The 27,592-nt window shown below is 40.0% G+C and overlaps 5 protein-coding genes across 8 annotated transcripts in view; 2 read left to right on the top strand and 3 right to left on the bottom strand.

The window, feature by feature from the left end:
- Positions 1-766, bottom strand: part of LOC113123618 (obg-like ATPase 1) — a 39,200-nt gene extending 38,434 nt beyond the window's left edge. Inside the window, exons 1-2 of the mRNA XM_026295813.1 lie at positions 623-766; positions 420-511 (exon numbers count right to left, since the gene is read on the bottom strand). Coding sequence (XP_026151598.1) covers positions 420-511; positions 623-637 — 107 coding nt within the window. The 5' untranslated portion in view covers positions 638-766. The remainder of the gene's footprint in view (positions 1-419; positions 512-622) is intronic.
- Positions 767-3,799: 3,033 nt separating this feature from the next.
- On the top strand, positions 3,800-6,410 carry sp9 (sp9 transcription factor). The gene is made up of 2 exons (XM_026295812.1): positions 3,800-4,077; positions 4,562-6,410. Exons 1-2 carry the CDS (start codon positions 4,057-4,059, stop codon positions 5,858-5,860), a joined length of 1,320 nt encoding a protein of 439 aa, XP_026151597.1. The 5' UTR covers positions 3,800-4,056; the 3' UTR covers positions 5,861-6,410.
- Positions 6,411-8,239: 1,829 nt separating this feature from the next.
- On the bottom strand, positions 8,240-13,307 carry cirsr (corepressor of RBPJ and splicing regulator). Its single transcript, XM_026294906.2, has 10 exons — positions 12,817-13,307; positions 11,750-11,844; positions 11,461-11,534; positions 11,320-11,333; positions 11,111-11,163; positions 10,969-11,017; positions 10,625-10,745; positions 9,907-10,013; positions 9,568-9,653; positions 8,240-9,156 (listed from the first exon to the last, which is right to left on the bottom strand). Exons 1-10 carry the CDS (start codon positions 12,886-12,888, stop codon positions 8,448-8,450), a joined length of 1,380 nt encoding a protein of 459 aa, XP_026150691.1. The 5' UTR covers positions 12,889-13,307; the 3' UTR covers positions 8,240-8,447.
- Positions 13,308-13,388: 81 nt separating this feature from the next.
- scrn3 (secernin 3) lies at positions 13,389-18,379 on the top strand. Of its 2 annotated transcripts, XM_026294908.2 has the most exons (8): positions 13,389-13,508; positions 13,702-13,870; positions 13,982-14,163; positions 16,014-16,213; positions 17,007-17,219; positions 17,308-17,470; positions 17,573-17,753; positions 17,841-18,379. In XM_026294908.2, exons 2-8 carry the CDS (start codon positions 13,715-13,717, stop codon positions 18,000-18,002), a joined length of 1,257 nt encoding a protein of 418 aa, XP_026150693.1. In that variant the 5' UTR covers positions 13,389-13,508; positions 13,702-13,714; the 3' UTR covers positions 18,003-18,379. The 2 variants fall into 2 exon arrangements, with proteins under 2 accessions (XP_026150693.1, XP_026150692.1); XM_026294907.2 differs by having other exon boundaries at positions 13,447-13,870.
- Positions 18,380-18,567: 188 nt separating this feature from the next.
- gpr155a (G protein-coupled receptor 155a) lies at positions 18,568-27,421 on the bottom strand. 3 transcript variants are annotated; one of them, XM_026294904.2, is made up of 16 exons: positions 27,146-27,421; positions 26,436-26,930; positions 25,066-25,465; positions 24,519-24,687; positions 24,248-24,403; positions 23,494-23,577; positions 23,257-23,377; positions 23,056-23,140; positions 22,703-22,793; positions 22,377-22,584; positions 21,304-21,393; positions 20,983-21,113; positions 20,640-20,735; positions 20,497-20,561; positions 20,224-20,364; positions 18,568-19,989 (listed from the first exon to the last, which is right to left on the bottom strand). In XM_026294904.2, the coding sequence occupies exons 2-16, from the start codon at positions 26,884-26,886 to the stop codon at positions 19,794-19,796; spliced, it is 2,484 nt and encodes an 827-aa protein (XP_026150689.1). In that variant the 5' UTR covers positions 26,887-26,930; positions 27,146-27,421; the 3' UTR covers positions 18,568-19,793. The 3 variants fall into 3 exon arrangements, with proteins under 3 accessions (XP_026150689.1, XP_026150688.1, XP_033181689.1); XM_026294903.2 differs by having other exon boundaries at positions 20,983-21,116; XM_033325798.1 differs by lacking the exon at positions 27,146-27,421 and having other exon boundaries at positions 20,983-21,116; positions 26,436-27,114.
- Positions 27,422-27,592: the final 171 nt, after the last annotated feature.

Genomic DNA, 27,592 nt, shown 5'->3' on the forward strand with positions numbered 1-27,592 from the left:
GTATACAGTGTTAGAAGTATAGATTTCATCCTTAGCTAGTGGGGGTGCACGTGGCTCCAGACAGTTAAGGTCCGGAGAACAGTCCTCAGGTTGTTAAGAAATGCTGACAATTTTTACACAGGCACTTATTTATGGAGCACAATATGACTTTGTGTGCATCATGCTCCATGTCTTTTTGCTTGTGCACAAGGTATAAAAACTCCCTTGGGAGAAACGTAACAACTCAAAAATGTAAATAAGGTCTTAAATTTTCTTTATATATAAATTCATATATTTACATTTAATTTAAACTCTGTAATCATGCATTCTACTGTACTCTACATGCATTTATGTTTATGGTATAGTTGTGATATGGACAGAGCATATGCAGTGCATGGTAAGGAGACCAAGAATCTGTGTAAATAAAACCTTCCACTTACCCAACATTGGGCAGGCCAACAATTCCTATTTTCAATGAGGTGCCAAACCTTCCAATCAGCGGTGGAGGCTTTGGTGCATCATCTCCCTTTCCCTAATACAGACAATGTGGAGATATCTTCAGACAGAATGAGCACTTGCCATTACATAATCAAATACAACGCATGCTTATTTTTGAATGGAGCTATTCCTCAACAAAACGCACCTTCTTTGGAGCCATTATTCACACTTAGGTTTTTGTTGACTTCCACAACAGCTCACTAACGCAGAGAAAAGCACATTCATTGAGAGAAAATGGGCTAAGCTAAGTCCTCGAATGTAACCAGTCGACTACACTTCAACTGGCTCACTCCCTACGCTCAAAATAGAGCATGCAGCCTCTGGAAATGAAAGCTGACACTGTAAGCTGGCAAGCTGACCCGTACTTCCAAATTTAGCTGTCGATACCATCGATGCAGCTATAAGATCAATCTCAGAGAACTGTTAGTTGAAAAGTGGCTAATGAAAGCATGGTTCATTTTTATCAGAGGGTTGACAACAGCTACATTTGAATAATCATAACTGAAGACAGCCACGAGATGAATCTCTATACACAGAGGCCAGAGCTATTTCCACGTCTCACTTTATGTCTTAATCCACAATGTATATCATTAAATCCATATGGCTGAGCAGTTTATTCCACACTGCTCTTTAATGTATGTCGTTTCAATTTCCTTGCTTTGGCCTCTGTTTACCTGTCACCAAAATAAATAGACACTGACAACCCTAAAGTGCAAGTAATAAAAAAAACACACATGAGAAACAGCAGACGAGTTGCAGATGTCATTCAAAACAACACACAGAGGAATAAATACTGCTATAGGTGTCTGTTTTGTATTTAAGATGGTAAGATAACAACCCAAAATTATTAGTAGCTGGCAAAATCTTCATACTGGTCAACAAAAAAAACAAAAAAAAAAACAACATTTTTTTGATTAAGCATCCTCTCATCAACTGTGATACTGGTGTAGCTGTCAGCAAATACTGTACAGCTTCAGCACCACACAAATAAAGTCTAAATGCTCTTGCACTGATAGTTTCCTCCAACCCCCTTTGAGAGAAACAGGTGTAGCCACATGAGCACACAAAAAAATTACAACAATTAGTTAAATGTTCTCAAATAAACTTCTCTCAGCAGAAATACAAATTAAAGCACACAGGGGCACAGCCAAAAACCATCACCCAATCCGGCAGCCTGTCTAGTTTAACATGAAGAAAATAAGCCTCTAATAATCTCTGGATTTGAAGCAAGTGAGACTGGCTTTGCAGAAAGAATTTAAATGAATAGGTCTGAATTAATCATTTATCTTTTGTTGATGGGTGCACCCCCACTTAGACTCATCACAATAGATGCAGAGCGTTTTGTTCGACCAAATAAATCATTCCCATTGTTTAAGGTACATTGATCAATCTAATGGCTTGTAATAGGCTCCTAATTGCCACAGAGAAGTGCTCACGAATGGAGTCCAGAATTACAGATTCAACTCAAAAATCGCACTTGACTGACAAGGCAAGATCATGTTCTCTCTTTTTTTTTGTCTGAAGTAAACATCCCCTGAAAAAATAAGCATTTTTGTATTATTCAGGGTAATGTGACAAATAAATTTCCTTTCAAATAAATGTAAGGCGAGGCATAGAAAGCATAGGCAGTTTTCTTTGTTGAGATTTAAAAACATAATTATCCCAGACTGAACGTAACACTGCTCCTTGGTAAGATATAATACAGAAACTATCATGAACAGTAATATCTCTTCAATATTAATCTCAACCAAAAAAAAAAAAAAAAAGTGAAATTGTGAGATTATTGTTGTTTACAGGGAGGAAACAAATGCATACATTCTGCGTTAAATTTCATTTAACGCTCGAATTAATTTATCTTCTGTAGCAACAATCAACTTTGTTTATGTAGAGCAGACATTTAATACTGTTAACAGCACTCTGCCAAATTGTCATGATTGCAAAAATGATTCCTTTTTCTTGGCAGCGCTCAGTATTTGATGAGACAGATTTTTATTCACCCTTCCAAAGGTGGGGTTTGAAGCAGAAAGAGTATTTGAACAAATTGCGCCTGTGTTGACTGGCAGCATTCATACGCTATAATGGAGCATTATTTTCCCGTTTTGAATACTGTGATGCACATCTTTCGGTCAAGCCTTTCTCCGGAAAATTGCTTTAACTTTTAAAGGGATGATGATTCACTTGAGAGTAGGTCAATTTTACATTATGCCATTATCCCTGGGCGTTTTAACAAGCTATGGGATATGCTGGCTTATTGAATTGTATGATAAAGGAGGAAAAAATAAGATATCAAGAGTAAGGGGAAGGGGAAAAAATCCATGCGACAACGGCATCCTCTTAACTGTGCACAATTTAATTAAATGTGTGATTAGGTTGGCATTACATTTTATTTCTCAGCTACATGGCAGGCATCGCGCCTCCTGTTAAATCAGTTTAATGCAGATGACTGGCGGTCTTACAGCAGCCACCCTCTGAATGCGCAAACTTTTTGCCGGCTATAAAAATACTTGTCTTTTTAGAACAGATCTACTACAGGCGCTGATAAAGCGAGCTGTCAGTTTTAATTAACCCCTCACCTGCACTCCCTCAACAAGTAGCAAGAAAGGGGTAAGGGGGGGGGGGGTGGACGGCAACGAGCGCGCGATCACACGCACGTGCACACGCGCGTTGATTTTGGCTGCGAGTAAACAGACTGTACATTAGTTTATCCCTGACAACCTGTTTATTTTATTTTTTTCTTCATGTACTCGGTGACAAGTTTAACACAGGCAGCTCATAAATAATCCGGCCGCGGTTAGAGAATCAAAAACCTGCAGCTGTCAGGCCCCTTTCTGATCTTCTTCACCAAACTTAATCCAGTTCCGATTCTTCAATATGAACACAAGGACTTCGACTATATTTCAGACGGATAATAACAAAAACTCTTGTTTCCCCGCGCAACAACTGTGCCGTGCCTAACGCACGGCGGCATGCTCTGGGCATCCACTGCTTTGATAGAGTTATCAGCAACGACACATTGTTCGGGACACTCTGGACCTAAATAGCAACAATTTCTCACTGACGTGTTGCGCATGATCTGAATATTGAAAATCAAACATGAACTACACAGAGCAGAGTGTCACCACAACCGACATAGGCTTTATAAAATGAGTGAAAAGCTTACCTCATGGAGAACTGACGTGGAAACTCAATTCTGCAAATGAAAGGAAACATTGAGCCTCCGTGTGAGAATACATAAAAATAACTGTATGCATTAATAAAATACCAAATCGTGTCTTGTATGACAGTCTGAGCAGAGGCTGCACAACAGATGATTGACGGCGGGGTTTTTGGTGTTTCTGTCTGCGGTCGAGTCTCTCATTGGCTGACTTCATCCCCAGCCAAAAATGCAGCTATTAGATTGGCTGCGCGTCCTCGCCAGCTGTACTTCAAAGAACGCGCTCTCTACAACTAGGTAGTGTTGAGAGCTGCGAGCCAAGAGAGAAACCGTGTGACCTGAGTCAAACACGGGGAGTCTGAGTCAATTTGGAGCCGTACAGCAGTGAAAGAGCGAACACTCTCACCACAGCACAGACCCTGGATATGGCTACGTCTATACTTGGGGTGAGTCTCAATTTGTGTTTGTGCGTAAACGTTGTGCGTATAGTAATTGTGGCTTACTTCCCTTTGCAAGAAAAAAAAGTATTTAGTGCTTTCATAAATATGCATGCGCTTAATGTTGGGAATCAGATCTTTCATGTTGTTAATTTAGGAGTTATTAAACGTAAACAGCTAAATGCCGATAAATCTTGGCGTCGTCAATCAAACCAGAGCTGATCAAACTTTGTACCGTTTTTAGTAATTTTGCTCTGAACAGCTGATATTTAATATTTTAACAAAGACTGTTAAAATCTTCACCCTTTGGAAAAAGGGTAACTCTAATTTAACCCAAGCTATACTTTTAATACTTACAATTGTTTTAGTTAGTTGGTAAAAGTTCTGCTTTGTTTGGTAATGCGTCTGCTTCCTAGTTATACGGGTTAGACCAATTATTTTGACCCTTTGTTGTTCCGAGTTTTAAGCCCAACTTTCTGTGTGTTTTTTCCAGGAAGAACCACGGTTTGGAACTACACCTCTAGCTATGCTGGCTGCAACTTGCAACAAAATCGGTAACACCAGTCCTCTTACAACTTTACCTGACTCGAGCGCTTTCTCAAAAGGTGGATTTCATCCGTGGAAAAGATCCTCCTCCAGCTGCAACTTAGGATCCAGTCTGCCCGGTTTCACAGTAGCAACAAGCCGCGCATCGACAGGACTAACACCGACCAGTGGCACAGGCAACAGCGCCTTCTGCTTAGCCTCCACCTCCCCGACCTCTTCTGCATTTTCCACAGAGTACAGCGGTCTGTTTTCCAACTCGGCGAGCGTCACATCTCAAGAGTCCGGACAGTCAGCTTTTATCTCCAAAGTCCACACATCAGCGGAGACCCTGTACCCGCGGGTGGGCATGGCGCACCCCTATGAGTCGTGGTACAAGTCCGGTTTCCACTCAACCATCTCAGGCGATGTTGCCAACGGAGCGTCCTCATGGTGGGATGTCCACACTAATCCCGGGTCGTGGCTTGATGTCCAAAATCCTGCAAGCACCCTCCAGACTTCGTTGCATTCCGGGACGCCACAGGCCATCCACTCCCAGCTGGGTGGCTATAACCCGGACTTCTCCTCGCTGACCCACTCGGCGTTTAGCTCCACTGGAATCAGCCCCTCTGCGTCTCATCTACTGTCCACCAGTCAGCACCTGTTAACACAGGACGGGTTCAAAACAGTCATCCCCACTTACACAGACGCTTCTGCCGCCAACGCCATGATTTCTGGGGGCAGTTCAGGAATAAGTAGCTCGTCAAGGTCGTCCAGGCGGTACTCCGGTAGAGCAACATGTGACTGTCCGAACTGCCAGGAGGCTGAGCGGCTGGGACCCGCCGGGGCCAGCCTGCGGAGAAAGGGACTCCACAGCTGCCACATTCCCGGCTGCGGTAAAGTTTATGGAAAGACATCTCACCTCAAAGCACATTTGAGATGGCACACCGGGGAGCGGCCTTTTGTCTGCAACTGGCTTTTCTGTGGCAAAAGGTTCACTCGGTCCGATGAGCTCCAGAGACACCTTCGCACCCACACCGGCGAGAAAAGGTTTGCTTGCCCGGTGTGTAACAAGCGCTTTATGCGGAGTGACCATTTGAGCAAGCACATCAAAACGCACACGGCCGGTGGGGGAGGCAAAAAGGGAAGCGACAGTGACACCGACACCAGTAACCTGGAGACCCCCAGGTCCGAGTCTCCAGAACTTATTTTGGAGGGGGTGAATCCAAGGATCACTGTTAAGGATCCGTCTCCTCACGACGAGCCCTAATGAGGCTACACCCCAAATCAAACCAGACTCCAAACTGCACAGCGTTGAAAACGGGTCTTATTTGACAGACAATAAAGGAGAAAATATTTCAAAAAGCGATTGCAAAGTCTAAAAAAAAATATATTCTCCACAGGCGTAAGAAGTATATCATTCGTAAAAAATCCATCTAAAGAAACCACTGAGTGATTTGCTGTAGGCCTCTGGAAAATTTTAGGGACAGCTTGAAAATGAAACGGATGTTTGCAAAGGGGTGCCCGAAACGTGAACTTTGGTTGGACAATGTGAGTCACATCTTGTATATTGACGACTAAACTATGTGTTATTTTCATGTAAATGTTAGGCTATGATTGTTTTATTCGTGTTGGTATCCTGGAAATCAGGGAGTTTACTTTCGACGCACTTTGTGGATATGTATGTACACAGCTTTTTCAACTTCGGTTAATCCTTTTATTTCTTTGCTAAAAAATATCTATATATAAATGTTTACCTGTATAAAGTCACACGTATAAGACTTTCATTTTATCGTAATTAAAACATCTGGAAAAACGGCTGTAACTGTGTGATGTAGATTTTATAGCTAAGTTTTTTTTAATTATTATTTGTGTTAGGTTTTAATTATGAAAAAATAATTGTATTTAATTTAGAATTTTATTTTCAACCGTGAGTGCTGTTCATAGGTTATTTCTCCTAAAGAAAAATCACATATAATACCTTGACTTTCACAATTTCCCCTATGGAATAAATCAATGTTTAATGCCCCGGAAAAGACATTTCATGCCTAAATGAAAATCTTGTTAAATGGTATTAATTATGACTTGGAGCACATCGCAGCCCCATGTGTCTTGTATTTGCGATTAGGGATTCGTGTCTTATCAAATATCTAATTAATCTCCGAGACGTCTTTTGTTCAGTTTCACTTTATCGGGGGGTTTCCAAGGGGGTTTGATGACAAAGGTCCCTGAATATTTATTCTAATTGTCCAAATTAACTGCTTTCATTTGCATACCAATCGATGGCCCGAGAATAAGGATATGGCTTCTTTCTTTTTTCCAAAAATCCCGTAGATGTTATGGGAACAGTTTTTTAAACTTCAGAAAGAGAAGGGGCAAAGAGTCACATGCAAATGTTGAATTTGAAATGCTCTTTGCTCAGCGCAGTCAAATGGTGCCTGCATATTATTTGAATATCAGTGGCCCCGTATTGAAAGGGTTCAAGGATGCTCTCTGACTTCTTTGTGCTTACCCAGTGCAGCGTCCGATTCTCAGAGAAAAAGCCGGGGAATAATTACAGCGTGAGTCCAGGACTGGGAATGCGTCAGGGAAAAGCGTCTCATCCAGACACCCTCTTCTTTTTTTTTTTTTTTTTTTTTTTGAAGAGGATGTTAAATTGACCAGAAGGCAATAGAGGGAAATTATTTTCATTTCCTTTTGTGCAACAGCGGCTTCAAGGAAAGGGCGAGATAGGGAAAACTATCAAATTAGATTGCCAATTTGAATTTCAGCAAAATATGAAAAGACTAACTAGCACCGACATTTCAGTAAAAAAATGTAAAATGTATACTTTTATGTGACACTTATAAATTGAGAGATGTTTTTTTTTATATAAAATTCTATTATTTAGATCATGACGTGTCAAATAAAACATATTTTTAGGCCAAAAATGCGAATAAACAGGGAAAAAATATTTTCAATGATGTCGGTTTAAAACAATAATATTACAATTCGTTTACCTATTCTAAAATACAAAATACTCCTCAGCATCAATATAAAAAAATTTATAGTGCAACGTTTCGCCTTAATATGTTCGCTGTTTCCTTTGGTATCAACACGCTGGGTGTTTGGACAGAAATCACATTCATTTTTGTTTGAGTTTGACGCTGGAAAAAAACCCAGCGAGACGTATTTCACAGCTAACACACATTATGTCATTCAAGAAAACGGGTTTGAAGATTTTTGAAACATTATAGAAAATATTATGCCCAGTAATTTGCAACACCGTGTCCAGACAGTTGCGTCCTTAGTGTGGACACTAATGAGCAGACAAACCTCATCTTCTATTTTCCATAGATCTATGATCTGAAATTTACAAATAAACGCTCTAAAATTGACCAGGTTAAAAATTTAATCAGAAAAAAAAAAAAAATCCTTTTTCAGGAATCAACAGCCATCTAAGCATTATAGCGTACAATGTCAATATCTCCAAAGAGACACAGTAATGAAAGTAAGATAGAAACTGCAGCCACAAACTCTTTTGAGCCGCCAACTGACCATGAAAATGAGTCCAACATTTCCCCATCAAAGGATCATAGCTGCAAATGACTTCCAACAGTAATCAATTAATTTAAAGCCTTTCATACAGTACAAGACAACACAAGTGCAATGAGCTGCATCTAGCTATTTTCTGTGGACTGCTTCCCTCTACTGGAGGAGTAGGAGACCCACACACAATATCTGCAATGTCATTTAGAAAGTGAGGCGGATTACCAAGAACACAACTGAAGCCATTGCAAAAACATTCAAAACTTTAGAGGGGTTTGTTCAATATGGTATGGGGGAAAAATTATTAAAAAAAAAAAAAAAAAGAACAGTCAGTGCTTTCGTTTAGCTCTGTCTAGGCTTCTCTCCCTTCTCTCCCTGCTCCTGCTTCTACTCTTACTTCTTCCTTTGCCCTCCCTTTCCCTCCTCCTGTCCCTGCTTCTGCTCCTCCTATATGCTGTTCTGCCTTTCCTTCCATCTGTGCTACTTCTGTTCCTCTCACCATCTCTACTGTGGCGCCTGTCTTTACCTCTGTCCTCCCTGCCTCTCTCGCGGCTCCTACTTCTGTCCAAACCAGACCTGAAGCTGCCAGGTCTCTGCCTGTCCCTGCTGTTGTGTCTCTTTCTCTCTTGACCTCCCTCCAGCTTGATCTTGTTCTCTGGGCTGCGATTCCGACTCCTGCTCCTTCCCCTCTCTGTCCTTGTTTGTCTATAATCTCTGGACTCCTCTTCAGGCTGCTTCTGGCCAGCGTGAGGGCTCGGTGACCTGCTCCTGTGAGAAGAGGCCTTTTTCTGACTCTTGACTCGTTCCTCACTCTCAGTACTGTCATCCCGACAGGAACCTTTTTTCTTGCTCTTCTTTCTCTTTTGGCTCTTGAACTTGCCGTGACTGTCTGAATCTGAGCCACTGCTGCTGCTGCTGTTGGAGTCACTCGAGCTGTCGCTACTTTCATGTTTTTTCTTGTGTTTTCTTTTGCTTTTCTTCTTCTGTTTTTTGCTCTTTTTTTTCTTGGCCTTCTGCTTTTCCAGACGATCGAGTTTTCTGTGAAATACGGACACAAATATTTAACTTGAATTTATGCAAAAAGGAAGCAGATAAACATAATATCAGCATAATAAATTCTACTGAATCAAAGTTTAAGGAAAGCACTTCAGTATGTCGAAGGTAAATGTGCATCAAAATTGAAAGGAATGTAACAATCTAATAATAACAATACAGAAGGATTTTCCTTAAAAAAATGTACTTGGTTACACATACATGTTTTTATTATCTAAATACATTCATAAGAAAACAACAGTTATCCTGTAATTCATTAAATCTGTTATCAGGATTTTCCATCAACTTACTGCTGTTAAAAATCATGTTAAAGAAGAAAATGTAATTTTGACTTAATGCAGAGTCAATTCTTTAACATTTACTTCATAAAGAGCTATAAACTGTGCCTGTTTTTACCTGAGGAGCTTCTGTTTTTGCTTGGTTGATAAAGATTTCAGAAATTCCACCTCAGGGTCTTCCTCTTCATCGCTGGTGACATATTCCTATTAATGTGCACAGCACATTGAAATTTGTATTGAAATCAAAACATACAAATCTGAAATGCACACATGAGCAAGTCTCACAGATGAACAGGTTTAAACAATAATAAAATGTTTGTTTAAATTTGCCACTATGCCCTAATAACTACCCACATTACAGCATTTTTATATGCAAGGTATGGATGCAGTTAGAGATATGTGTGCTTGTATATTGTCTTATGTGTGCAAAAAATGTGAGTGTGAGACAGACAATTACCTGCGATGGATCACAAACAGTATCATTCCTACCAAGGACACATTTTTTCAGGGCAAACCCACTGTTTCGCATCTCCGCCATTAACTCCGAGGGGTGCATCGACGGACCTGTTAGTACAAATCACAGCCTCAGAGTCCCATTGATGTCAAACTCATGCCAACCACTATCTCCACAGTGGGAATTTCAGGGGTGGCTTTGTTAACAGAATGGGACATCAAATCAACTCACTCCACTTCCGGCTGAGCAAATCATACAATATCATTCTCTGCCAAAGCAGCAGTTAGGCGAATCAGAATACACAATAATTACATTTTTTTCTGCCAGCACAGGAGGAGGACCATTACAGCCCTCCACCATCAACACCAGGCACTGACTGGACTCTTCCAGGGTAAACATTATTACTTTACTACTCAACCGGCTGATTGCAGAAGTCAGAATCAGCTCAAGACTGAGAGCTCCAGCTGAAACCCATGAGGAAATATACAGTAGGTATGTCAGCTGCAAAGTCTGTGACTAGCCAGCCATAAATATCAAATAGCACAAATATTACTAATTATTTATGCTATTATTATTACCATTCTATGCTGACGTTCATATCAGTTAAATACATAAGGGTATAAAATTACAGGGTTTGTTTACATACATATTAATATTTATTTACACTGGGAAACAAAATAAACAAAAAAAAAAAAAACTTGCAACACTGAACATGTTTTACCTGCTGCAGCCTCTGAGGCTACAGAGCTGGCATTGATACCCGACAGCCCATAGAGAGGACACTCTCTGTCTGTGTTCACATGGCCCCATTTGTGACATTTGATGCATCTCACGTTGCGCACCTAGGAAGTTAGATGTATGCACAATTATTTAAACAACCACACTCTATTTATAGATATATTTATAGGTATTATTATTATTATTATTGTAATAATAAGGTAAAACACATTGCAAAGCATTAAATGAATGTAGCCAGTATCAGAGATAAAAATTAAAAAAAAAACTCCCAGGTTGAAAACCACTGGTGTCGAAATCTGCTTCAACTAAACACTAATTATCACACACCTGGATTCCAAATGGCTGATCTCTAATATTCATGTCATCTTTTGCATACCTACAAAAATAAAGATAAAAAATAATGTAAGAGGGAGAGCAAAGGGCAAAACACCATAAAAAATAATTGTGTTAAAAAAATAAACTAACTTACTTCTCTCGAGGAGCCACCTTTTGCCACTCAAATTTGTATTCCTCGCCCCCCTCCTGAAAAACATAGACTTTCATTACGAATTTTAGTATTTGACATTGAAAATTACTGTAAAGCCAACTCAACATGCAACACTTGAACTCAGAATGTATATAAGTTCATGCATTTACACAGAGTGGAATAATGTCTGGTCATTGTTTTCTCAGCTTTACCTCGTTCTTTTCCTCTTCAGGGAAGAACAGTTATGAAGAAAAACAAAGAACACATATTAAAAAGTTAATATCAAGTCTTGAACTGATCTGGAGACTATATTTAGTAGGGATTACAGCTGCTTGCCTCAAGTGATCATTTACCTTTAGATGCTCCAGCTGGAGCCTCGTACATGAAATTGAGCCCATTTTTAACACGATCATCTCCCATCAACAACCTAGAAGTTAGAAAACAGTACAGTCAACTTCATGACCAGAACTCTGTTTTTTTTTTCCCCAACAGGTAGCGAGATACTGCTAAAGATAAGATTGAAAGATAACATTTTAATGTACTAAAAAAACATTCAGTATTCATTTATCAACAAACTAAATAAAACTGAGGATAAGTACTTTTTATGAGCAACAAGATATCACCCTGTATATTTAATCGAACCTGTTGTTGTATGTTTCCTGCTCCTTCAGGTACGCCTGCATAAGGTCTTCTTGCCTTTTCTTTTCAAAACTCAGCTTCTGTTCGGCTATCCATACCTGTAACATAAATAAATAAAGTATTACACACAAAAAGGAAGATTACAGCAAAAAAAGTTGTCATACTTTATATATTTTCAACAAAGTATGTGGGCCACCTTATATGCTTGACACACAAATACTTACAAAATCAACTTGTCTACAAGGAGGTTTATTTCTTGTTCACTATATTCAACTACTGTCCTGTACCAAGCCCTTACTACATATTACAGCAGAGAGACATGCAATTACTCAGTGCCTTGGAACTGGACATTATTATTCAGTCCTTCAGCTTTTGTTATGTTTTAACTCACAGCAAAGTGAATTTAATTTTATGGAGCAAATGATTTACTGAGATGGCAACAGATACGATCCTTCACTACATCTACTGCAGACACAACACAAACTGTAAACTAAATCACAGCATCAGCGACATTTTAAGATCAGCAGTGGTTTGTATGATAAAAATTGCTAAAACACAAAGCAAACTTATTTATTCCATACTCATTAATGGATAACAACTATGATTCCTCTCTTATATAAACAATCTGTGTGCAAAAACCGCAGGATATGACGTATGATGTATATCTGAAGATGAGTCGTCAGTTGTCCAATATTTAACTTAGAGGTTAATTTACAAAGATGCAAAACAAAACTAATGTAATGTTAAGTACTGCTAAGTGAACTAACGTTAGCTAAAGGAAACTTAACTCAACAACTTTGTATTACCTAAATGATCTACTGCTAACACTAGGCATGGCTTTACCTAACTCAACTGTTACATAACTCATCAATGTGTCTATCTAAACTCACGACTCATGGAGAATAAATAGCATATAACAGTGTCAAGTAATTCTAAAAGTGGTTTGCGTTAGCGCTTGCTAAGAAGCTAGCTAGGCTAATAACAACAGCTACGTACGCTAGCTAGTTAGCATAACGTTAGCTAGTAGGCTAATCTGCTGCCCTGTAGCAGAAACTGCAGCAACAACTCACCTTTTTGATATTTGACTTCGACGCAGGATGAAAATCCTTCTTGCACATGAAATTTGCAAACGACTTCCCCATGGCTAATAACCTAAAACTACCCAAACTAGTTAGCAAGGGTTAAACTTGCGTTAACGTAGCGTGAACTCAAGCTAACAGAGTCGGAGTCGTAAACAAACCTGTCGACACGAAAGCTGGTTTTACGTTGGTCGAGGACACGCCACTAAATCTATATTTTAAAGAGAAAAGTTTCCCAGAGGATTAAAACAATTACAGCATTTAGGCAGAAACCAGAAACATTGAAATATGTAGTGCTTCACAGAGAGGTTTGGCCTCATTCGGTGTTGATTAAAAATAACTGTTTAGATTAAACAAGATTAAAATAATCATTATTAATACAAAACTGACTTGATTTGTAAAAGCAATAACTATGAGATATAGAAAAACCAACTACTACCGAAATACTGAAAAAAAACAATTACAATGGAAATATATGAGGATAATGTTTACAACATTAAGGGAGAAACGTGTTGAAGTCAGCCGTTCAACTAGCTACGAACATAAAACGTACTTCATCTCGGTCACGTGACTGTACCGTTTCCGTGTCAGAGAACGTGAACTGTGACCGGTGAAGTCACGTGGAAACAGTAACGAGAATAGAAACCGACACTGACTGTGACTGGTGAGACCGATGAACATAGGTGAGACCATAGTGTTGTGTTAACAGTGTAACTGCTGCATTAATTACATGTTCATTGCTGACTCTGCAGCACTAAACGCCAACAGTAATGTCTGAACTCGTCACTGAGGTGTAATTAACACTGCCTGGTTCTACTGTTTGAATGAGGTCAATCAGTTCTTTATGCATATACTTCTTTATGCTTACGCTGCAAGTCTGTGGTTAAAAATGCACCCTTCGTCCTGTGACACCTTTGTGGCTCTGCCCACCTCCACTGAGGGACAACGCATCATCTTTGGGAAAAACTCTGACAGGCCTTGTGATGAAGTCCAGGAGGTGGTGTATTTTCCTGCCAGAGCCTATGATGCAGAGGAGAAACTTGAGGTGGGTGACACAGACACCTTGTTATTTCCCACAATGTGACTGCTCCTTGGCAAACGTGCCATTTCACAGCCTTTAACAGCGTTTGCCCCTGTCTTGTTTGTCCCGTTAAAGTGCACATACATAGAGATTGACCAGGCTGCACACACTTATGCAGTTGTGTTGAGCAAACCAGCATGGCTGTGGGGGGCAGAGATGGGTGCAAATGAGCATCAAGTGTGTATTGGAAATGAGGCTGTGTGGGGCAGAGAGAGTGCCGATGGAGACGAGGCTCTTCTCGGCATGGATCTTGTCAGGTAAACCTCCTGTTAAAGGAACTGCTTGTGTTTCCACGCGTATGTTATCAGTTAAACTAAGCTCATCTTGAGGCGCAAAGGGAAATTTAATGACAATACCAGACACAAACAGTTTCAAATATTTTGTTCAGTTGTTTTTTTTTTTTGTCAATTCAGTATATACAGTGGGTACGGAAAGTATTCAGACCCCTTTAAATTTTTCACTCTTTGTGTCATTGCAGCCATTTGCCAAAATCAAAAAAGTTCATTTTATTTGTCATTAATGTACACTCAGCACCCCATCTTGACAGAAAAAAACAGAAATGTAGAAATTTTTGCAAATTTATTAAAAAAGAAAAACTGAAATATCACATGGTCATAAGTATTCAGACCCTTTGCAATGACACTCGTATTTAACTCACATGCTGTCCATTTCTTCTGATCCTCCTTGAGATGGTTCTGCTCCTTCATTGGAGTCCAGCTGTGTTTAATTAAACTGATTGGACTTGATTAGGAAAGGCACACACCTGTCTATATAAGACCTTACAGCTCACAGTGCATGTCAGAGCAAATGAGAATCATGAGGTCGAAGGAACTGCCCAAGGAGCTCAGAGACAGAATTGTGGCAAGGCACAGATCTGGCCAAGGTTACAAAAGAATTTCTGCAGCACACAAGGTTCCTAAGAGCACAGTGGCCTCCATAATCCTCAAATGGAAAAAGTTTGGGACGACCAGAACTCTTCCTAGACCTGGCCGTCCAGCCAAACTGAGCGATCGTGGGCGAAGAGCCTTGGTGAGAGAGGTAAAGAAGAACCCAAAGATCACTGTGGCTGAGCTCCAGAGATGCAGTAGGGAGATGGGAGAAAGTTCCACAAAGTCAACTATCACTGCAGCCCTCCACCAGTCGGGGCTTTATGGCAGAGTGGCCCGACGGAAGCCTCTCCTCAGTGCAAGACACATGAAAGCCCACATAGAGTTTGCCAAAAAACACATGAAGGACTCCCAGACTATGAGAAATAAGATTCTCTGGTCAGATGAGACCAAGATTGAACTTTTTGGCATTAATTCTAAGCGGTATGTGTGGAGAAAACCAGGCACTGCTCATCACCTGTCCAATACAATCCCTACAGTGAAACATGGTGGTGGGAGCATCATGTTGTGGGGGTGTTTTTCAGCTGCAGGGACAGGACGACTGGTTGCAATTGAAGGAAAGATGAATGTGGCCAAGTACAGAGATATCCTGGAAGAAAACCTCTTCCAGAGTGCTCAGGACCTCAGACTGGGCCGAAGGTTCACCTTTCAGCAGGACAATGACCCTAAGCACACAGCTAAAATAACAAAGGAGTGGCTTCGGAACAACTCTGTGACCGTTCTTGACTGGCCCAGCCAGAGCCTTGACCTAAACCCAACTGAGCGTCTCTGGAGAGACCTGAAAATGGCTGTCCACCAACGTTCACCATCCAACCTGACAGAACTGGAGAGGATCTGCAAGGAAGAATGGCAGAGGATCCCCAAATCCAGGTGTGAAAAACTTGTTGCATCATTCCCAAGAAGACTCATGGCTGTACTAGCTCCAAAGGGTGCTTCTACTCAATACTGAGCACAGGGTCTGAATACTTATGACCATGTGATATTTCAGTTTTTCTTTTTTAATAAATTTGCAAAAATTTCTACATTTCTGTTTTTTTCTGTCAAGATGGGGTGCTGAGTGTACATTAATGAGAAATAAAATGAACTTTTTTGATTTTGGCAAATGGCTGCAATGACACAAAGAGTGAAAAATTTAAAGGGGTCTGAATATTTTTCCGCACCCACTGTATATGTGAGGAAGCACTCACAAAACATGAATCTGCATCTCTGTGATCTCACAGGCTTGGACTTGAGAGAGCAGACACAGCTGAGAATGCTGTAGATGTTATTACAGAGCTGCTGGAGAAATATGGTCAGGGAGGATCTTGCATGGAGGATGAGTGCGGCTTCACATACCACAACAGCTTCCTCATCTCAGACAGGAAGGAGGCATGGCTGCTGGAGACATCAGGGAAATACTGGGCAGCAGAGAGAGTGGAAAGTAAGACCCACTGAAAAAGAGCATTAAAGGGGGGGCTATGCAGTGAAAACCACAAATAAATAAAAAATAGGAAGGAGCCATTCAGTGCAGAAAAGGGATGAAATTAAGTATGTGCTCTCAATTAAATATGACACAGTGTTTTTTTTTCCGTTTTTAGAAAATAAAAGTTGGTGCTCCTGTGGCAAAGCACCAGGGAAAGTTTGAAACAGTACATTGCAATTTGAGCCGATGAGATAAAAATCATTCAATTACCTCAGACATACTGATTTTAAGATTCTGTAAAATGGTGTCTATGTCTATATCATCCATTAAATTACAAGAAACTGCAGTACAAAAAGTCAGATAAAGTGTTTGGCAGTTTCATTGTTTGTCCAGCAGAGAGGGCTGATAGGTTTATTTTTCAACTAAAATGTCCCACTCACTGCACATTTAAGGCATTTTTAAATTGTCAAATATCAACAATGTTCATATGCTTCAGAAATATGTTGGGCTACAGTTTCAATCCATAGTAGCTGCCAACAAAGCCCTTTTATGTTCATTTTTTTTTATTTTTCCACATTTAGGGGCCACCTTCTTTTAGTATTTGTTGCTACAGTCGCAACTGAAATCAAGTTAAAACAGCTTCACAAGAATCTGAAGATAAATAGATGCAGAATGGACAATGGTTATCATTGTTTTCTGATAACACTTTGCACTGCTTAGGTTGCTACTGAATAATGAAATTGTAGCACCGCAGTATAGTGGCAGCATGTTTTCATTATAACGCTAATCGTCATGTTGTACCCTGTTCTAGGTGGCTATCGCAACATCTCAAACCAGTATGGCATAACAACTAAGATAGATAAGGAACATCCAGAAATGAGAGAATATGCACAGAGAAGGGGCTGGTGGGATGGAAAGTCTCAGTTCAACTTTGCTGCAGTCTACTCCTTCATGAATACAGCCAGAATCGAAGCCTCGGGGGACCGATACTGTGAGGGAAAGAAGTTGCTGGAAAAGAGCAATGGTTAGTCAATGCACGCTTCACTTAAAAAAAAAAAAATATATATGATTTCTACCACAATATATGCATGTGTTGATTGTATTTACTAAAGGCCACATCACCGCTGAGGCAATGATGGATATCCTGAGGGATAAAGATAGTGGCATCAACATGGAGGGAATGTTCATGACTACAGGAAGTATGGTGTCTGTGATACCCACAAATCCTGCTCTGCCAGGGGTTCACTATTTCACAGCAACTCCAGACCCTGAAAGGTAAAGGATTTGATCTCTGTTCAGCTAGTAAAGCATCCTTTGAATTGATTTTTCACTGCAGTTAATGTGATGATATACTAAGTGATTCTTTTTTTCTGACAGGTCTGTATTCAAACCATTCATCTTTGTGAAACATATTAAACAGTTAAAGGAGACCTCTTCTCCCAGTTATGGTCCAGATGATCCTGTAAAGAAGAAACCTCGTTTCCAGAGCAAGCCCAACCGCAAACATGAGCTGTTTGTCAAGCATGAACTGGTGTCGGCCATCATTGACACCTACAAGGTTGAAAACTTGAAAGCCTATACAATACCTGTAATTTCTTTAAATCGGCCATTAGGCTTAGATTTGTGTGTGTGTGTGTGTTCACAGGACAGAGGAAAGAAGATCACAGAAACACTGAGGCAGCTGGAAAAGGAGAAGATGACAGAGATGGAGGAGATTCTGTCCCACGGTATAGAGGAACCTGATTTTTTGGTAAATCTGTTCTCAAGCTCTGTTCAGGCAGAGATGGCTGCGTACAGCAAAAGCTGAGAGGCCTCCAGGGAAACGGTATCACAATACTGCAACTCTGCACTTTCAAATTATCATCAATCAACATGCGTGCATAATAAATCAGAATATAACTTAACATTGTATAAGAAAAGGCTGTAAAATGGGTGGACTAAATATTCAGTTGTCATTTTTGTGAGAAATTCTAAACCAGAAATACAAGACATTATGTGATTTGACATTTCCATTGTAAAATTTATTGTAAAATAAATTTAGATCATATATATGCAGCTTTGACAGTGTGTGTGCTACACATTGCATTAAAGTATTTTTATTCAAAATACACATTTTTACATCAGTTTCATTCATGTAAGTTAATAAATCTTTACAATTAAAGAAGAGTTTCTATTTATATTATATTATAATATAAAGCAGTGAAAATCTTTAAATTAGAACAGCTCGTACCTCTCCAGCTTTCATAGGGTTTCAAGGTTCATACAGTTTATGTGCAGGAGTAAAAGAGTAGACTTGTTTCTCAGAGTCAAGGTGACTCATGTATTACCACTGAGTTCTGACACTATTCAGAATGTATTTTTTCCCTAACTGGTTGTTTGTTGAAATGTTATATTAGTCTGAAGTCATTAAGTTGTAGGCAACCAAAGCAAACATAGTTAGGCTTCATTCTATTACCTGTTAACTAATGAAAGCAATTACTGACTTTAAACAAACTCTGTATAAATGAATAAATGATGACTATATCACACCTTCCCTTCTTTACTTTGACAACTGGTTTTGTTAGAGAGTTTACAAAAAAAAAAAAAAACACACCCTGAGGTGTTTGTGTAACAAAAAATGAATTCAGTGGATGACAAAGTTTTGCCTTGACCTCTATTTTGGTATATGAGAGCACTTTGTGGATTATTGCTCACATAATGCCATAAATAAAACTGGCAGTTCAAGTACAGATATAGTTCAAGTGCAGATATAGACTGCATAACAATGTATGCAGAAAACCTTAAAAGCAGCAAAGTTTTGTTTCAGCCCTAAAATTTAATTACACCACCAAGTTATGTTATTCTTGAAATTGTGCAATTAACGGAAACATTTTGAGTCTTACTTTTGTAGTTTTGGCCATCAGTCCTATCAGTTTTAGTAACATTTTACTCATGGCCTCATTGTAGATTAAAGGATGCAGCAACATCATCACCACAGTCAATCAGAGCAAGGACATGTAAATAAACTACCACTGGAGAAACTGGCAGATCTTATTGAGATCTGATTTTTTTTTCCAGTCTGTTTCACATAATTATTACAACTGGCTGTTAACTCACACTTTCAGTTTGATCTCGCAAACAAGGGGTTTACTGTGTAAGTATGACCATCTAACTCTTACGTTCCTGTTCTGATCGTCTGTTGTGGCAATCTCACTGTAACTCCAGATCACAAAAATAATAACCTATTGATACGGTAAATGTGTAACTGCAAAAATAAGACAAGTGGTTAAAAAAATGATCTAACCTGTACATTGCTACCACCCTTTAAGACCCATTCCACACAGTGAACAGTGTCCTGTTCAAAGCTTCCAGTGTGTTAATGGTCTGAACACAGCCAACATCATAATCAGGTGTGGTTTGTTCCAACAGCCGACCATGATGTTGCCTGCACAAGAGTGTAGTACAACGTGCTGTACATGGTGTGGACAAAGCACGACAGTGAAAACTAAATTTGCTGGTACTCTTTAAAGATCATTGTTGTCTGTACCATTACCCAACCTGAGCTTATCTTTTTTTTATTTTTTTAAATAACTGAAATGCCAGCACTGACCAATCTGTCTTATGTCGTGAAACGGTAATAAAGGGGACTGTCTTGGAAGTCATATTCCTGCTTGATATGGTGGAGAACACCACCCTGCTGTAAACGCAGCCCGTAGAGTACTGCCTCACCACGATCCTGAGCCAAACCCACCTGCTGAAGCCAATTCACAAGTTCACAGCCAAGAAAACAATCCACCATAGTCCTCTTCCCACACCTGAAAATTAGAAGAAGCATTCACCGAAAAGCTTTAATGACTTCACTTTAAGGGTATCCACAACAAGCAAAGAAGAAGCAGACCAAGTGCATATGAACCCACTGCAGTATAAGAATGATTTTGAAGAACTGCCAGGAACCATTTCTCTACCCTCATATCAGGGAACACATTTATTCTAGACATTTTCTCATCAACCTCTAACCAATGCCGCTGTGAGTAAGGCTGTGCTCTCACCTTTTCTTTTTAACAATCTCTTGTAAACACTGGTCCTTGTGGTATTTGGTGAATTGGGTGCAGGTCATCCTGATATCCTCAGGTAAATCTGCAGTCTGCGGCACCTCTTCTTCTGCCTTTCCATGCCACAGTCTGTATAACCTAAATGTCATTCGCAAAACCAAAATACTAATTCATGTATTCAACATACAGTATGTTATATATAGTAGTGTAGTATATACATGGTATGTATACACAGTACATTCAGTATATTGTATGAGAATTTTTCTTTACCTCTTCTTAAACGGTAATATAATCAAATGCTTGTCCAGCCCAAACAGAGCGAAAGAGAATAAACCCTATTAACAGAAAACAGTTTAGAGCACTGGTCTTTTGTCACAGGAAAGAATCACAGTGGTCAGGTACGTGACACTAACCTGCCCATAGTTTACTATGGCACAGAAGAACTGCAGTTCCAAATAGAGTCTACCAGGAACACGGTTAAAGAGCAGCCACAAGCAGCTGGACAGGTTCTGTTAGAACAGAAATCAAGAGGGAGTGTATATTTGAGACATAGAACTACCTAATCCTGTTGACTGTATCAGCCTGTAGAACCAGTTAAGAGTTTTTAGAGTTATTCCTCCAAGACAAACGGGTTAAAACTGACAAAGTTCAGCCATTTGTATCTGATTTGGTTTGTGATGCACCATATAACAGTAATGCAGACAGCAAAGCTGACTTCATGTCACTATAGAACTGAAAGGTTGATGGTTTACTCACAGCAAGCAAGCTGACAATCAGCAGCAGACAAAGCAGCACATGACGGGCCACTTGTCTGTCTGTAGCCTGTTGGAGCTCCTCCACTTGGACCAGCAGGCACTCTGCTGACTCGCACCTATTCTCGCACTGACCTGCTGGGGCAGCAGAACAGAGACTGAACACCCTGATGAATATTAGGAATTTCAGATGAGCTGAAATTCAAATGTTTTTAGTTATCTTACATGATTGTGATTACTCTGTGCTGATGTTGTTTACGTCTGGGCTTTACAAAGTGGAGCTGAATGCATTTTAAAATCTCAGAAAAGAAACGGTTAAAAATACCTGTCAGCATAGATGGTGTCTGGTTTCTGTCTGTGCTCATGATCATGTCAGGCATGGGTTGGGCTGGAGCACAGTCACATATGAGGCACACTGATAACAAAGCAGCAAAGTGAAAGTCATTCGCTGCAATATAACATCTCAGTTCACACTTGAAGCACAACATAAATTGTAAGAATAATCAAAACAATAGGAGACTAATACATGGACATGTACATGGAGTTTCACATTTCACTGGCTGACATAATGACCAGACTATCTTCAGTTGATTTCATGCAACTTCATTTGTGACCAGTTCATTTTTCTTTATAATTTGAATATTTTATTAATTTATTCAGTATTTCCTAATATTTTCAAGTTGCATTTATTAGTAGTCACTGCGCAGATCTGCTATGACCACAATGTTTCACTAAATCTCTCTTTGTTTACCACAATTCAGTTGCCATGTGAAGGTAATAGAAGAATAATAATAGCTCCTGTCTTGGCATCAATTTATTCTTCTTTTAAAGTAACATGCAAATTCAACCAAAAAGGCTCAATTACAAGTCAAAGGCATGTGACATATTTTCTACATTATAATTTTTGGGAGCTGTGTATCCGCAGAAATGCCTCATCTTTTTAAATAAGAAGCTTATTTTGCCTCTAGATAATGCCACCCAACACGCAGTTTGCCACCTTCGTCTCTTTGGTGTTTACTTTGTGTTTTTGTAACTGCAGAAGCTTTTCTTTATTCATGTCACTGAAAATGACCTGCTGGGCATGAACGTCAGAGAAGTTGCATTACCTATACCTATATGTCTGCTGTAGACTTGTAGATAAGGTCAGTCCTGACTTTGGATTATTGATTGATTGTGTGCTTTTCCTTACCTCTCTGACTCAGACCTTGACAAATGATACGCAGTTTTAGATGTCAGAACTGCCTAAGTATGCCCCAGTGATCATTGTCTGCTGTGATTTTAATCACTAAACCACTGAACTTGGCAACTTAGTCTACAATTGGTGCCATTAAAGTGGACTCTTCAAGCAAATGCTGAATGAACGATTTTGAGTTTTTAATTCACCAAAAGAGAAAGTACCTCTGTTGAGATCTCCTGATGGGGCGACTGGCTCAGCTACAGTCTCGTTTTCTGGTTCGACTTCAACCTCAAGATCCTCTGCAGTGGCAAATGAAGAGTTGCCCTCCTGGATTTGGTCATTCTGGGCCCAACTTCCTCTACTGAGACACACAAGAGAGCCGCCTCCCAGCAGTATGTTGAATGCTACCACAAATGTGGTGCAGATTATCTGACAGAAAACACACAGATGGTATACTGATTTTTGTATAATTTGCGACAGGTTAAACAACAGTACTTAAATGGCAGAAAATAGGATTTTTTATTTTTTTTAACACTTATGTTGTTACCTGTGGTCTCCCGTAAAAGAGCACAGAGTCAATTGTGTCAGACAGCTTTTCCCCAAAAATGAGCAATAGGGCAGTTACTAAAACTGGAATCCTGTAAATATTAATGCAGAATTTGTCATGATATAAAATATAAACCAACTCCAGGTCATGAAATACAAATTAAAAATTTGTAGATTCTGGGTAAATTCAACCTCAGTAATCTACAGTGTTGGGTAACCTATTCATCTACACTAAACCATTCAGCAAGTAAATTCTTTCCTATGACAAGTTTTCTAATTATTGTGATACCTTTACAAGACCAGACAAACAAGCTTAGTTTCATTTCTGTCTGTATTCTCTTTGAAGTGACTCACCCCCAGCCTGCAATGATCAACATGCTTGGTGAAACTTTCAGATCCTCAAACCTCTTTATGAGCACAAGAGAGAGCGCTATTAAACCTACAATGACAAAAGATCCATTATTAAATCAACAATCAAACATCAGATTTCAGAGCTCAGAAAGTTAATTTAATAGAGTTTAATGTGAGTGGATGTTTGTGTCCATTCACATGTACCTGGCCACATGTAAGTACTGTAGAGTGAAGAACATAATAATGTGAAGGTCAGGATCTGCCCAATGAAGTTGTCTTCCTTCACCACAAAGTTCCACAGGATCATCCCAATGCACAGTAGAAACTTAAGACCATAACACAAAAGTCCTCAGTGACAAGAACTTACACCCATAGTTAGATTTCATTTGTCAATTTAATTAATGGATAGTAAATGTTAACAGCAGGTGTTAATGTGCTTACTTGTGCAATGAAAAGGTTGACTGTAAACATGTGCGGCAGCCTCTTGAATTTCTTGCTTAAAACCATAACAGCTATTGTCCACACCTGTCAGATAAAACACACAGACTTCAAATGGCTTATGTGTAGCTACACAAACACTTCTACACAGAAACTGAACACAACTAATATTTAACTGTGCTGCTTGGATGTTCCCATTTAAAAACAGAAATACTGATCAAGAATAATTACAGTATAGGATATTACTGAAAACAAACACTAATGTTAACATGTCTCATCATGGCAAAGATTAGAATTTTTTTTTTTAAAAGGAAAGAGTTTTAGTTTCCTTAAAATATGTGTTAAAAGTGAGAATAAATGAGGAAGTAAGTAAGTAAGTGAAGCATTTGCTCACACTTCCTCTAAATGATGATCCTTAAAAGATGTGAACCTACCATAGTGGTACAGTTATCTACCAGGAAGGCACATTTTTGTATTTTCCATTTACTGGTTTCAGACAACACCATTTAAACTATCAGTAGTAAAATGTGCCTTGCTATGAAAAGTGAAGCTACTGCCTTAACTCGGGCCAAACTGCTTTGAGTTGCGAAATCAAATATGCTGTAACAAATGCTTTATGATGAAATAGTGACTTTACTGTGACCATAGTATCAACACACTAAGATAAAACAAAAAGAAGCAGAAGATGCAAAGTCAAATTTAAAAATTGTGCAAGGCTCGCCTACACATGTCACATTTCAGTGATTACTTGACTCACCAGAGCAACTAAGCTCACTATGCTTATGTTAAAGCTGATGTTCTGCAGTGAATTCATCAAAAGCTGAGGATCCATCCAGCGGATTGTAAGTAACCAGGCAGAAACATACATTATTGGAGCTGAGAGAAAAGTGCTGATGACCATCCCAGAGGTTACCTGTTAGGAAGCAGAGTAAATAAAAAAACATGGATTGTGACTTGTTCATAAAAAAACATAAAGGTACAGTGATGTAAAAGCAGACAGAAGGTTGGTACGTAAACAAACAACTTACAACTTCCAGCTCTGCGTTATAATACACAGCATAGATAGCCACACTTGGTGCAGTGGGAAACACCCCATAAAGAAAGGCATAATTGGAGAGGCTTGAGTGGTTGAGTGCACTGATGTTGCTATTGTCCAACAGATCCACCATGTCCTTACAAATTAGGGGCATAAGCAACCTGAAAGTCAAAGCAAAAGACTGGTGTCATGTACCATTATTTGAGGGGTTATTTAACACTATTCCATGAAAAGCAGCGCAGCTAAAATATTTATATACACTAGCTATTGTTGTGCTTGCACCCTCCTGGGGCCTCTTAGCGTGTCATCCACTTGGTAAAAGGTTTGCGGTCCGAGAAAGGTCTGACTCATCCTACCCATCAGCCCAGAACAACATGTTGGGAGCATTTGCAAAGCTCTAACCTGCTGACTCTCTCCACCCTTCTAAAGCATGGCTCATTATAAAAATGCAAGGTCATCTGCTAACAAAAAAAAAAAAAACATCTCTTGTCTGAAATGACCATCAGGTACAGAAAAAGGCATTAGTGTTTTTCACTCACAGTTTTGCGGTCAGGAGTAATATCAGCGTTACAACTGTGGATCTGGTTAATCTCCTCAGCTGGCCCACCATGGACAGACCCAAGTAGAAGAGAGCTGCTCCCCCGAAAGAGTTGGACAAGCCATCCAGAAATTCTGCCATGAAAGCAGGGATTGTCTGGTGCAGGACAAAGTGGGCAATGATGCCAATGATAACCATGAAAACAATAGGGTTTTTCAGGACCTGTAGAACTACAAGTCCCACAATCAGAAGCTTGCTGTGTTGGTGGTTTCCCTCATTTTTCCACTTCTGGATCTCACATAATGCAAAACCAATGGGATTTAGAAGCATCAGGGACACAGGTGCAACCAGATAGATGTACTGGAGGTACTCTGGGTATGTGCTCTGGTACAGGGCTTCGACTGTGGATAAAGACGAAGACAGGTGGCTCAGTATGTTGAAATGTAGAGCTACTGCAGTCAAGGAAGTCAAATGCAACAACACAACAGCTGAGATTGTGGTTACACACATGCAAAATTGCTAAATATGCAGAAAAATTTAGTTCACACAATTTTTCATGTTTAAAAACAGAAGCTTTACACATAGTGACCCTGTGCTCTCATTTAAAAACAATGGTACAATAACATCCTAAAATCATCCCTCAAAGAAATATAATTGATTGTTATCATTACTGCCTTGATAAACCATGAAAATATATCATGCTGCTATAAAATAGGTTTTACAAAATGTCTATATCTAAACATGTCTCTGTAAGAGCTGGAGTTTCAACAGAAAGCAGAACAACAGTTCAAATGTGAAAACTCCTGAAGTTCTGGTCACTGAAGTGAAATCAAAATGAACAGCACTTTTTGGAAATGCCAACAGATGATCAAACCTGAGAAAAACACAGCTTAGCAAATAGCAACTTGATGCTACGATAAATTCTGCCCTGCTCAGATGAAGAAAACCCTCTGAAATTAATGTCCAGTCCATTTAAAATTTGCATAATTGCTTTTCAAACATGCTTCAATGGGATTGTTCTTTAAGGTGATAACAGAAGATCATTAGAAGCGTAAACGTCTGTTAAAGAAACACAGTAACATTACTCTGAAAACTCGGTTGACACTTTATTTACACTGCACTGTTTTAACCACAAGTAAGCTGAGTGTAAATTGTCATGCAAATCCTTGTCAAACATTAGAAACATTTCTCTTTGGACACAGTTTGAATAAGGAAAAACCTGGAGCACACTGACAAGTTCAGTGTATTTAATTATTACACCTTTTAAATGGATGGATGGACAAGCACTGACACAACATGACTGCAGCTGCAGGAGGGAATGGAAGGCAGTACGAGCTGTAGGTTTAAACACATACTGTTGTATTTACTCACCTATAGGATACCCTAGAGCAAAGTCATTGCTTTGGGTGGCAAATATTGAATAGAGCCCAGCTTTACTATATCGACCCTGAGGACTGGCAACGATCAGTGTGAGGACGCAGACGATGAAAAACACAGACACTTTGGCAACGAGGATGCTCCAGAGAAACGGCCAGATGACATTACCAAAGTCCAGCAGCACCATGTTCTTGAACAGCAGCGCTGGGAGGGCAAACCTGGACACAAAGTTTCCCAAACCCTTGGCCTGGGTGGAGGTGATGATGTTCGTCCTCCCGGCGACGTAACCGCACAGAATGATCCCAAAGCACTGCAGGAGAGCCGGGAAGAGCTTGTCAATGGACATGCTGGATGAGAGCGCGGAGGAGTCCGAGTCCGAGTCCGAGTCCTCCTCTGCGTGTAAGTCAAAGCTGCTGGTCGTGCCAGGTGCATCCATCGTGCTCATCCTCCGGACATGTGGTTATGGAGAAGTCCCGGCACGGCGAAGTGCTAAAAATGAAAAAGCGGTGAAAGGAGGAGTTAAAGTGGGTATCAGTTAAAGTTAAAGGGTCGGTTCAGAGGTAACTTATTACCCGCAAACCGCACAGGCTGCTAACTTTATGCGCACTGCGCAGCATCATAGTGACGTTACTCCGTTTGAAGAGTTGACACCACATAACCAACCAACACTGTCAAGGCTCAGTAACGTTATCAAAGTGACTCACTGGTCTGACAGCTGCTGTGCCCTCTCACCGACCATGTGTCTGTCATGCCGGGAGCGCAGGAGCTAACAAGGGTTAGCCGACGAGCTAACGCCAAGTGAAGCTGCGCCAAAAGTCACGCACCGTGTCTCCAGAAGGGGGAAGCTCAGTGTGACATGGCAGCGCCTTAAAACACCGTGGAGTCAACCGACTGTCACAAAACTGCTCGCGTTTTAGTCAAAACAAGCGTCAACTGTTAATCTGTGCCGCTAGTCCCACCCAGTAACTTTCATAATCCCCTACGGTTTAACGGAGGGGCGGGGCTTCCATCAACCCACCGGAGGACACGGCTGTGCTCATAAACAAACATACCCCCGGCACACTGGGAGGAACACTGGGCATTAAAAAAAAAGATATAAATGATCACGCATGAAGGAAAGCGTTTAGTGACTGTCATTACGATTTTAAAAA

The sequence above is a fragment of the Mastacembelus armatus genome, chromosome 21 (genome assembly GCF_900324485.2).
Source record: "Mastacembelus armatus chromosome 21, fMasArm1.2, whole genome shotgun sequence".
NCBI classification, from domain to species: Eukaryota; Metazoa; Chordata; class Actinopteri; order Synbranchiformes; family Mastacembelidae; genus Mastacembelus; species Mastacembelus armatus.